At 51.8% G+C, this 11,413-nt stretch overlaps 3 protein-coding genes across 3 annotated transcripts; all 3 read right to left on the bottom strand.

Annotated features, from left to right (window-relative positions):
• Positions 1-779: 779 nt before the first annotated feature.
• Positions 780-1,778, bottom strand: LOC116849241. The gene has a single exon (XM_032826183.1). It carries the CDS (start codon positions 1,776-1,778, stop codon positions 780-782), a length of 999 nt encoding a protein of 332 aa, XP_032682074.1.
• A 518-nt stretch (positions 1,779-2,296) lies between these two features.
• On the bottom strand, positions 2,297-3,043 carry LOC116849240. Its single transcript, XM_032826182.1, has one exon. It carries the CDS (start codon positions 3,041-3,043, stop codon positions 2,297-2,299), a length of 747 nt encoding a protein of 248 aa, XP_032682073.1.
• Positions 3,044-3,198: 155 nt separating this feature from the next.
• Positions 3,199-6,039, bottom strand: LOC116849239. Its single transcript, XM_032826181.1, has one exon. It carries the CDS (start codon positions 6,037-6,039, stop codon positions 3,199-3,201), a length of 2,841 nt encoding a protein of 946 aa, XP_032682072.1.
• Between the last annotated feature and the right edge of the window lie 5,374 nt (positions 6,040-11,413).

Genomic DNA, 11,413 nt, shown 5'->3' with positions numbered 1-11,413 from the left:
GCGGACGTGAAGGCGAGCTGGGCTCGCGTGTATATGCTGCGTCCCTGGCAGCGACTAAGTCCTTGGTTACAAGGACGACTCGCGCGGAGTCGTGATCCCAACAGTAAGTTCTGTCGGCGATAATATTCAGTATGCGCAATACTGAGATGTCGCGAAGAGAGACGTCCACCGCAGTGGAGATGTCAAGGTAATCCGATATGGTCGCGCGAAGCCTTCTCTCAATCCTCGATCGTATTGAGAAGGTTGGAGATCCGTGGAGTTACCGTACACTTCGTAACACCGATGTCAACGTGTCCTCGGACACTCTAGAGATATTAGCCCAACGTGCAAGAGCACTCTAAAGAGCTGCGGAAACCTAAACCCGAATGCCAACGTGTCTACGACACTCTTAAGGCAGTAAAGTTCAAGGCAGATAAGCCAGCGTATACCTCGAGCGAGGAAAGAGCCCAACGTGCTGACGCACTCAAGAAGGCGATATAAAGCTAGTGATGGTGCTAAATAATATCTCAGCGAGGCAGTGACTTGATGTGCAATAGTCGTCAAAAGACCTAGAGTCGGTGCCCGCGGCGTCTTATATAGGCGCCACACCGAAATTTAACCGCGAGTAACGGCCCCGGCTCGGCGCGCTGCCGCGTAGCGGCGGCGGCGTGAAGCCGCGGCGAGCGGTAGTCGCCCGCGCGCGGAACGCGCCTGGTGCACGGCCGCCCGCCGCCCGCGATTCGTGCGGACGACAGCTCCCGTACGGAACATACCGCCCGCCTCCGTCTGAGCGACGGAAATTAACTAAGGGCTGGAGTGTCGGGTGTAGCGACCGCTTCCCCGGTCGGCAGCCGCACTAGCTTGACCAGGGGCCTCGTGAGTACGGACTCCTGGGTTCGCACTCGGGCGACTCGTGTTTGACCATTGGGGCCCGCGAACAGCTCGAGGATGCGTCCCAGAGCCCATTTAGAGGGAGGGAAACGGGCGTCGATGATGACTACCAGTTCTCCCACGCGTGGCGGGTCCTCAGGGCTGGCCCACTTGCGCCGCGCCTGGAGTTGCGACAAGTACTCCTTGGACCACCTGGCCCAGAGGTGCTCCGTCATGCTCTGCAGGAGCTGCCACCGGGACAGCGTGGACGGTCTGACTCCCTCGGTGCTTGGTTCCGGAATGGCGTTGAGCGGACGGCCTATGAGGAAGTGGCCCGGAGTCAATGCCCCCAGGTCGTCAGGATCGTCGGTGAGCGGGCAGAGCGGCCGGGAGTTGAGACAGGCCTCTACGCGAGCCAGCCACGTAGAAAACTCCTCGAAGGAGAGTGGTCGGTCGCCTATTACCCGCCGGAGGTGGTGTTTCACGGAACGAACCTTTGCTTCCCATAATCCGCCAAAGTGTGGAGCTGAAGGAGGGATGAACTTCCACTCCGTGCCGTCGTTAACAAGGGCCTGCGCCACCGGCCCCCCCTGTCGTAGTACGTCAGACAAGTTAGTGCGCAGCTCCAGACTGGCTCCTAAGAAGGTGGTGCCCTGATCACTCCAAAGAGTCGACGGGGTTCCACGGCGTGCCGCGAAGCGGTGCAACGCTGCTAAGAACGCCGACGCCGTGTAATCGCCCACGAGTTCCAGGTGGACCGCTCTGGTGGTAAAGCACACGAACACGGCAATATAACCCTTAAAGGCGCGTCGGCCCCGGCCCCGGCCCCGGCCCCGCGAAGCAGTCAACGAGACCGGCCCGGCGTAGTCCACTCCGGCGACGTTAAATGGCGCCGTGGAGACGACACGGTCCCTAGGCAAAGGAGCCATAATTGGTTGCATGGGTCGCGCCCGATGCCGAGTACAGACGACGCAGCGGTGGAGCAGCCCTCTGACAAAGGCTCGACCGGCTGGCACCCAGAAACGCTCGCGCATCGTGGCCAGCGTGAGCTGGGTATCCCCATGGAGCGTGCGCTCGTGGATATCCCGCACGAGTAATGCCGAGTAGTGAAGTGTGATTGTCGGGGCAGGACAATTGGGCAACGCTCGTCTACCGGAAGTTGGGCGGATGCCAGCCGGCCGCCCACTCGTAACAATCCTTCCCGATCCAGTATCGGACACAGTGTCCGCAACGGGCTGTCGCGGGGAAGGCGCAAGCCGCTCTGCGCGCAACGTCTCTCCTGGTCGAAGAATCCCTTTTGGGTCAGCCGTATAAGGCGTAACTCCGCGCGTCGGAGCTCGGAGGCAGTCAGTCCTAACGCAGAGCCGGCGCTCCTCGTGACTACGTGGAACACATAGGCCATCACGTGAAGGGCCTTCCGATATGAGGACGCCCTTATCAACCCGTCTTATTTAGGTAAGGCCACCGTGGCGGCGTGCACGACGCGGCGTTCCTCCGGCGCCGTCATCAACAGGGGCTCCCGTTTTGGCCAACGGTCTTCCGGGAGCAACAGCCACGTGGGACCCCCCCACCATATGTCGTGGCTGCGCAGTGCTGCTGGCGACAGTCCACGGGTGGCGGCATCCGCGGGATTGTCTACCGTCGATACATGACCCCAACGGGCACCCGAAATCATTTCGTGTATCGCCCCGACGCGATTGGCAACAAAGGAGCTCCAACGGGACGGGTGGCCGCGGATCCACGCGAGGGCCACGGTAGAGTCCGTCCAACAGCACACCTTCGGTGCCATCCCGGGCACAGCATGGAGGACGAAGTGGATGGCCCACGCCAGCAAGTGCGCACCGCACAACTCCAAACGGGGCAGCGTGACCCGTCTAACTGGGGACACCCGGGTTTTTGCGAACAGCAAGCTTGCTGCCGCCGGCCCGTCCCGGGGCCTCGTCACGAGGTATATTGCCGCCGCGTAAGATCGCTCGGAGGCGTCGGAGAACCCATGTAACTCCGCCTCAACGCTGGGGGACCAACCCACCCAGCGAGGTATACGGATCGCGTGGAGATCCGCCAGCTCCACGCGTAACAATTTCCAACGCTCCACCATGTTGGGAGACAAAGGTTGATCCCAGTCAACCCCGGCTAACCACAACTCCTGGAGGAGTATTTTGCCACGAACGATGACCGGGCTGATCCATCCCATAGGGTCGAACAAGCGCGCGGTGGTCGATAGGATCCCGCGTTTCGTCAGCGGACTGGACTCCTCCGGGTTCACCGCGTAGCACAGAGTGTCGGACAGTGGCAACCAGTGGACTCCGAGAATAGGAGCTCCGACCGCATCTCTGTCGCGTATCTGGATCAGCGGCTCTCGATCCTCCTCGCATATGGACTCCAGTACAGCCGCCGAGTTGGAAGCCCATTTTCTGAGGCTGAAGCCCTCAGAAGGTTTATGAGCTCCCCTTGGAGAGCCTGAGCATCGGCCTCGCTATCCGCTCCCGCCAGGATGTCGTCCACATAAGTGTTGGCGCGGATGAGTTCCGCAGCTCGAGGCCACGCCTTTTGCTCATCCTGAGCAAGCTGTCGCAGGACCCGAAGGGCCAGGTACGGAGCACTGGCCGTCTCGTACGTGACCGTGTTGAGGCGGTAGGCGAGGATCGGATCGGAGGGGCTCCTGCGCCACAGTATCCGCTGGAGAGATAGATCCCGAGCGTGTACGAGGATCTGCCGGAACATCTTCTCAATGTCGGCCGCAAAGGCCACTCGATGGAGGCGCCAGGCAAGGAGAACGCTGCGTAGATCGCACTGCAGTCGAGGTCCCACATGCAGCAAATCATTCAGTGAACGGCCCGAGGAGGAGGGTTGCGAGGCGTTGAATACGACTCTAATTTTTAGGGGCCGGTCCGATGTTTTCACGACCGCGTGGTGCGGGATACAGAACTGTGCCCCCCCTGGAACGGACTGAGCAGGAGTCATGTGCCCTAGCCGCTCATACTCGTCCATAAATTGGATGTACGCAGCCCGTAATTCCGGCTGGGTAGCGAGACGACGCTCCAGACGCAGGAGTGTTGCCCGCGCTATTCGCTCTGAGTCGCCTAACTCGAGTCGAGGGTCCGCTCGCAGCGGTAGGCGCACCATGTAACGCCCGTCCTCGGTGCGGCCATACGTGTCCCGGAAGATTTCCTCGCACGCCGACTCCGCCTGAGTCAACATGGAAGTGGGAGGTAGTTCCTCCACTTCCCAAAAAGGTCGCAGCTGGGAGCCGAGCTCGTCGTTTGCATTCCGCAGCACGTGGCAGTGGGCCCGAACCGTCCCGGACTCCCCGCCCAAGGAGCCTATCAGGATCCATCCTAGGCTGGTGGACTGAGCAATGGGCGCGTCAACCTCACCCCGTTGCCACTCGGGCCTTATGATACTGGCGTAGATGTCGGCCCCGAGAACCGCGTCAATGCGAGACAGGCCCGTGACGTCGTCTGCGAGCGACAGACCCTCAAGGTGCGTCCAATTACGGGGTATGGACGTGAGTGGTGGTTTATACGCCGTCAACCTCGGATGCACCAACGCCTCAAGAGGTAGTTCGCACTTTTCTCTCTGAGCAGCTGACAGACGAAGGGTTGTCATGGCGCGCACCACCTGAGACGGGGTTTCCGCCGCGCCCGCCAGTTCCATGCGCACAGCTCGCCGACCAGCCCGGAGTCGCTGGACCACGGATTCCGACACCAGATTGACCTCTGCCCCTGTATCGATGAGAGCCCTGACTATGGTCGAACGACCGTTGGAGGCGGAGAGACACACGCGCGCCGTCGCCAACAAAGCGCGTCTAGGAGCCCGACGCCAATTTCGCCTCACTGAGGTGGCCGAGACGGTGGCGGAGATGGTGGCACCTGGAGGGGATGAGCCTGTTTTTTCTTCCGCGCAGTGGAGAAGGGTATGATGCGCCTGACCGCACTCCCGACAACGACGGCCCGAGGGGCACTGGCTCGCCTGGTGTTGAGGCGACAAACAATTGTAACAGAGTCCCCAACCGATCACTCGTTCCCGACGTACCTGTGTTGCCAGTCGCTTAAATGCCGTACAGTCCCAAAGCGGGTGGCTCCCCCTGCAGTGCGCACACGGCCTACGCGTGGCCTCCGCCACGTGGTGCGTACGGACGCTGTGCCCACGTTCGTTCGCGGATCCCGGAGGGAGGGCACCTCGGCCTCCGTCAGTGGAGGAGCGAGGGCCTCCGTCGACCGCCTCCAGCTCTCGGAGGCGAGACGCAAGAAATTCCACCAAGGCCTCCCAAGAGACCGGCTCGCGCTCTCTATTTGTCGCCTTCTCCCAATCGCGACGCGAGGCCGCCTCCAAACGACAGACGGTTCGATTGACGAACACGTCGTCCCAAGTTTCCACCGGCCGATCCAATTGGCGGAGAGACGACCGTATTTCCGAGGTGCGGTCAAGTAGGCACCGAAGCTCCGCGGCCGACTTCTGCTTCATAGGTCGCAAGTCGAAAAACGAATTCAAGTATGCGTTGACAAGGCGGCGCGTATTGTCGTATCGCTCGCACAATGCGCTCCATGCGTCGCGAAATCCGTCGTTGGTAACCGGATAATTGCGCAAGAGTTGCTCAGGCTCTCCCGTAACGTGCTGCTTCAGGTAGTGCAGTTTGTGTATGTCCTGCAACGCTGCGTTATTCCCAACGAGGGACTTAAACATGTCCCGGAATGATCGCCATCGATCGAAGTCCCCGTTGAACGTGGGAATCGGGATCCGTGGGAGCGACAATTCGGGAACGGTCGCCTGCGGGGGGCGCGCTGTCTCCTCCGCCGCACCGCCCGCCCTGGAACCATTGAATGCCTCCATCAGGGTACGAAGCTCCATTTTGCGGAGCATGTATACTTCAGAGGTGTCTTCGTAACTGCCTCGCTTAATGTAGTCGGAGGAGCGTATCACCTCGTCCCGAGACGTCCGGATGATAGCATGGTCTCGCTCGTACTGAGACCAGTATGAATCCAGAATATGGAGTCGGTTCTCCAAGCCAAATAACGATTTGTCCTCACCGTTCTTCTTAGCGTTGACGAGTATACGCGATATGCAGCCCTGTCGATCGGTCTGAAGGACGATCAGCCCCAGCAACTGATCGCGATCCATCTTGATAGCCGAGTCGAGAGAATCACTTGTACTGGCGATTCGCGGTGACGAGAAGATCACCTTCCGCATCCGGCTCGAAGGACCAAATGTTTCGAACGGCCCGAGGGTGGAGAGCGGCCGGTTCGTTATGCGGGATGCGGATTGATGTCCGCTCGCCGTGTGGAGACCGCGGTCTTCGTCGCTAACAGTCCGCTATCCAGCGGCCCCGTAAGATGACGTGGGGTGCAAATGATTCGCGACGTTATTCGGCGACGGGAGTCTTTGGCTCCGTGTTTTGTATATGCTGCGTCTCTGGCAGCGGCTAAGTCCTGGGCGGACGTGAAGGCGAGCTGGGCTCGCGTGTATATGCTGCGTCCCTGGCAGCGACTAAGTCCTTGGTTACAAGGACGACTCGCCCGGAGTCGTGATCCCAACAGTAAGTTCTGTCGGCGATAATATTCAGTATGCGCAATACTGAGATGTCGCGAAGAGAGACGTCCACCGCAGTGGAGATGTCAAGGTAATCCGATATGGTCGCGCGAAGCCTTCTCTCAATCCTCGATCGTATTGAGAAGGTTGGAGATCCGTGGAGTTACCGTACACTTCGTAACACCGATGTCAACGTGTCCTCGGACACTCTAGAGATATTAGCCCAAGGTGCAAGAGCACTCTAAAGAGCTGCGGAAACCTAAACCCGAATGCCAACGTGTCTACGACACTCTTAAGTCAGTAAAGTTCAAGGCAGATAAGCCAGCGTATACCTCGAGCGAGGCAAGAGCCCAACGTGCTGACGCACTCAAAAAGGCGATATGAAGCTAGTGATAGTGCAAAATAATACCTCAGCGAGGCAGTGACCTGATGTGCAATAGTCGTCAAAAGGCCTAGAGTCGGTGCCCGCGGCGTCTTATATAGGCGCCACACCGAAATTTAACCGCGAGTAACGGCCCCAGCTCGGCGCGCTGCCGCGTAGCGGCGGCGGCGTGAAGCCGCGGCGAGCGGTAGTCGCCCGCGCGCGGAACGCGCCTGGTGCACGGCCGCCCGCCGCCCGCGATCCATGCGGACGACAGCTCCCGTACGGCAGACAAATTGTATGTGTTTTTAGCCAAAGATTCCGAATATGCAATAAAAAATAGGGGTTCCCATTTAAGATTTCAAACTTGCCCCCCCTCACCGCCCAGGGGGGGGGTGGGGGGCTAATTTTAACGTCATTGTACGTCCCGCTCGAAATGACGAAATTTTGATTCTAAACATTTTTTCGTAGTGTGCTTATTTTTCGAGTTATTTGGCTGCCTAAGTTAAAATGGGTCACCCTGTATATATTGCGACGCTACTCGCGAACGTAATTTTCGCGAGCGACGGTAGACAGTCGCCTGTTAGCCGCGTCGACAAATTGCCGTCGGCTCCAGGACACGCCACTAAGATACCCGCGAGAGTTGGGCGCCAGATGCGGAAAGGCCGCACCATCTCGATAAACGCGAGAGCCGATAATTATCGCGAAAATCGCGCGTCCCGGAACCGTCGGGACCGGTAGCTCCTATGAGGTTAAAGTCGGAGACGGGATGGGTTAGGAGAAGGCGAAATCAACTTGACTTGATTTTAATACTGAGAATTACGTTTATTCGGGGACTCTCGCACGTCCCGATATTCAATCCGCGATATAAAGTCGTAAAGGTAACGCTCCTCGGTAAGCGGTACTGCTCGCGAAACGCCACACGAAGCCCGAGGACGTTTTCCTCGGGCGAGTCTTTTCTTAATCGCGCGACTACTCCGCGGACGAGACACGATACAAGATGGGTCGATACGCGACACAAATAAATTTTTGGAGCAGATGGTAAATCTTACTATATTCGGCGACGGCCCTTGCGTCGGCGGCGACGTCGGCGACGACGGCGGCGGTGGCGGCAGCGGCGGCGATCCTCTCTCTCTCCCTGCTTTCTCGTCCTCTCTCGCCCTTCGCTCTCTCTCTCCTCGCTCTCCCATCGCCTCGCTCTCTCGCTCTCGTCCTCACTTCACTCTCCCTCTCTCGCTCTCTCTCCTCTCTCTCTCTTTTCTCTCTCTCTTTTCTCTCTCTCTCTCTCACTCGCTGTCTCTCTTCTCTCTTTCTCACTCTGCACTTGATAGCGGAAGATACAAGTTCGCTCGCGGCGGTAGTCGCGGTAAGGCTGTCAGCTGATCGGCTCTGGGAGGATCACGTATCCTCGTGGATCCTCCCTTGTCGCTGCCCCTCTCGTCCTGGGGTGGTCGGTAATCGGGAATCGGCAGATTTCGGTATTCTGGTCTGGAGACACTTTTCGTCTCGAGACACTTTTCGTCTCGAGACACTGTTGTCATCGGGAGTTCGCCTGTTGTCTCTCACGGCTCTCCCGTTTTTTTCTGCCGGGTTTCTCCCGACGGCTGCTTCGCTAAAAGTAAACACAGCTGATCCGTCTAAGTGCGATACTGTGTTATAACTACGATAATTTCTCAGCGATAGAATATTCGCTATTGCTGAGCGCGCGATAATCTGCGATAATATATTTTTAATCACAAAAGTACGAGAGTGCGATTCACCTGATGTAGGATTTCGCTGGTTGTCGTCCGTTGCGTCCTCGCTCCTCGATGTCGTCCGATCCTCGTTGTCCTCTGCTCCTCGTCCGGGTGGCCGGCAAGGGACGCCGAGGGGCACAAAATTCGGGACGCGCTGACCTTCGCATCTGTTCCGCTCGCAAAATCGCTTCTTCGCTTTGTTCTAAGATCTTCACAATAAACATTCGACGGAACGCGATATTCGGAAAGGTCTTGAAAAACCGTTAGCGACGCGACACGCGAAAAACATTCTCGCTAATTCGGTACGGGATTCTTGAGACGGGCGCCTCCACGTCACAATATATATACATATATATATAGTCTCATAATATATATATATATATATATATATATATATATATATATATATATATATTAATATTAATACATACTATTTTTATAGCTTTTAATGGAGCAACAATTATTAGAAATGGTGATAGAAGCTTCAGCTCCCGCTGGCGTTCCTGCTTCAACTATCGCAATTTCCTACTTAGCAATATAACTATTATACGTAGAATGATAGATGGAATTGATTGTTGTAAAAACATACAAAATAACAATTACATTCTTAAGTGGGAAATTATAACATTGATGTTATGTTACTGATATTAATATTTATTGGAAGAATATTCGATAAACAACAAATTTAAAAGTAACGTTACATTAATATTATAATTTTTGCTCAACAATATAACTGTTATATACATGTGTTATATACTTAAGTAGGAAATTATAACGTTAATGTTATGTTATTGATAGTTCGTGTTTACTGGAAGATTATTCAATAAACACCAATTTTAAAAGTAACGTTACATCAATATTATAATTCTCGCACAACAATAGAACTATATGTGTTATATACAGGATGAGCCAAAAGTCTGGATACACCCAAATATGTCATAAACGATACATTTTAGAAAAAAATGTTTCAGACGAAAGTTGTAAGGCTTAAAAAAACGCATTCAACGATAGTAGTTATTTGACATAGAATGGCGTCGCCAAGATCAGAACAAGGTCAACTTTGCTTTTTTAAATAGAAACACATATTTTTTATTACGGTATTTTATTGTACGTAAAAAAACAAACAACTTTTGCTCGAAAAAATTTTTTATACGACCTCTAAGATATTTACGTAAATCTCTCTCTCTCTCTCTCTCTCTCTCTCTCTCTCTCTCTCTCTCTCTATTTATCTTTCTTCTATTTATCTTTTTGCCTATTAAAACTATTTTAATTTAGTTAACATTATTTACAAATGTATCAATGTACCAGTGTGCAATATCACGCATTAATAGATTTTTCTTATATTATTTATAAATTTAAAAGAATAATTGTTATGCACAGAAAGAGATATATAAATCCAGTAAACACCAACTAACCATAACATAACATCAATGTTATAATTTTGCATTCAACAATGTAAATGAAATATAATGAATTTTATGTAACAATTACATTCTTAAGTGGGAAATTATAACATTGATGTTATGTTACTGATATTAATATTTATTGGAAAAATATTTATTCAATAAACAGCAACTTTAAAAGTAACATTACATCAATATTATAATTCTCGCTCAACAATAGAACTACATGTGTTATATATAACACTTACACTGTAAATAAAAAATTATGATACTGATGTAGCGTTTACCCTGTACCTTTTAATTAAAAAGTATATTCTAAAAAACTCACAAATTCTTCTTTTATTTTTTCTCTCTTCCTTTTCCTTTTTTCTTCAGAGAAAATATTTCTTCCTTCTTCTTCTCTCTCTCTCTCTCTCTCTCTCTCTCTCTCTCTGTCTCTTTTTATTTATCTATCTTCTGTTTATCTTTTTGCCTATTAAAAATATTTTAATTTAATTAACATTATAAATCATAATTGACAGTCCATAGGTTAAAAGACTGCGCGTATCTGAGAGAGGAAAAAGATAGAATAAAAACGGTGAAATGTTTTTATAAACAAATAAGACCAGCTAATTATTAATAAATCTTATACTTTCTTTTTTCTTATATTTTTGTTTTCTTCTATAATTTCTTAAGAACAACTTTTTCTGAGGGATTCCTTCAAGCTAATTTCCAACACTATATACCGATTGAACTGAATATCGAGAGCCGATGCAACTACCGATTACAACTATCGACTCTCAATGGATCAATTACCGATTACAACTATCGACTCTTAATGGACCTATTACAATAAACTAGTTACACAACGCTTCAAAGCCTTAGGGTGAAATTATATGGTAAGTAAAAGAGCTGCGAAATAGAAAGTACGTTATAGAAACAACCAATTAGCGCTATGTCGCTCTTTTCTATCACGCAAGTTTTTTTGTGCTGATTGGTTGGTTCTATGACTCTCTATCCTGCAACTCTTTTGCTCACCATGTAATTTCACCTTAAGGGTCATCGCACACAAAATTACATAGACGCATATGCATAATATAAGATCGTATAAAATATTTATTTTATTATTGTATCTTTAATCTCTCCTCGGTCCCCAATTGTTATGTGAGGATGATAATCAATATAAAAATTGCACAAGTCCCGAACCACAATAGGTAATTTAAGCTCTAAGCTTTAGTCCCGATCCACAATAGGTATAATAAGCTTTAAGAAATTGACTAATAACAATTGATTATTCCTCTATAATTCGACTATGGCTGTGTTCGGGGAGACGCTATTTAGCGCTATGAGCGACCTCTGTTCTTGTTCAACTTTCAGGAACAAACAAGGACAGAACACACTCATAGCGCTATCCAAATAGCGTCTCCCTGAACGCAGCCTATAATTGGTCAATTTCTTAAAGCTTAAAGCTTACTACACCTATTGTGGATCAGGACTTAAGAAATTTATCACAGCCAAAGGAGGAGAATAATTGACTGTGATTGGTCAACTTATTA

Source organism: Odontomachus brunneus, unplaced genomic scaffold, assembly GCF_010583005.1.
Source record: "Odontomachus brunneus isolate Ranch 3 - 2012 unplaced genomic scaffold, Obru_v1 Obru_scaffold_109, whole genome shotgun sequence".
Lineage (NCBI taxonomy): Eukaryota > Metazoa > Arthropoda > Insecta > Hymenoptera > Formicidae > Odontomachus > Odontomachus brunneus.
This window is presented reverse-complemented; position numbering and strand designations above follow the sequence as displayed.

Coding starts and splice junctions, on each gene's coding strand:
- LOC116849241 (XM_032826183.1), bottom strand. CDS start 1,778: ATGGCTCCTTTGCCTAGGGACCGTGTCGTCTCCACGGCGCCATTTAAC.
- LOC116849240 (XM_032826182.1), bottom strand. CDS start 3,043: ATGGGATGGATCAGCCCGGTCATCGTTCGTGGCAAAATACTCCTCCAG.
- LOC116849239 (XM_032826181.1), bottom strand. CDS start 6,039: ATGCGGAAGGTGATCTTCTCGTCACCGCGAATCGCCAGTACAAGTGAT.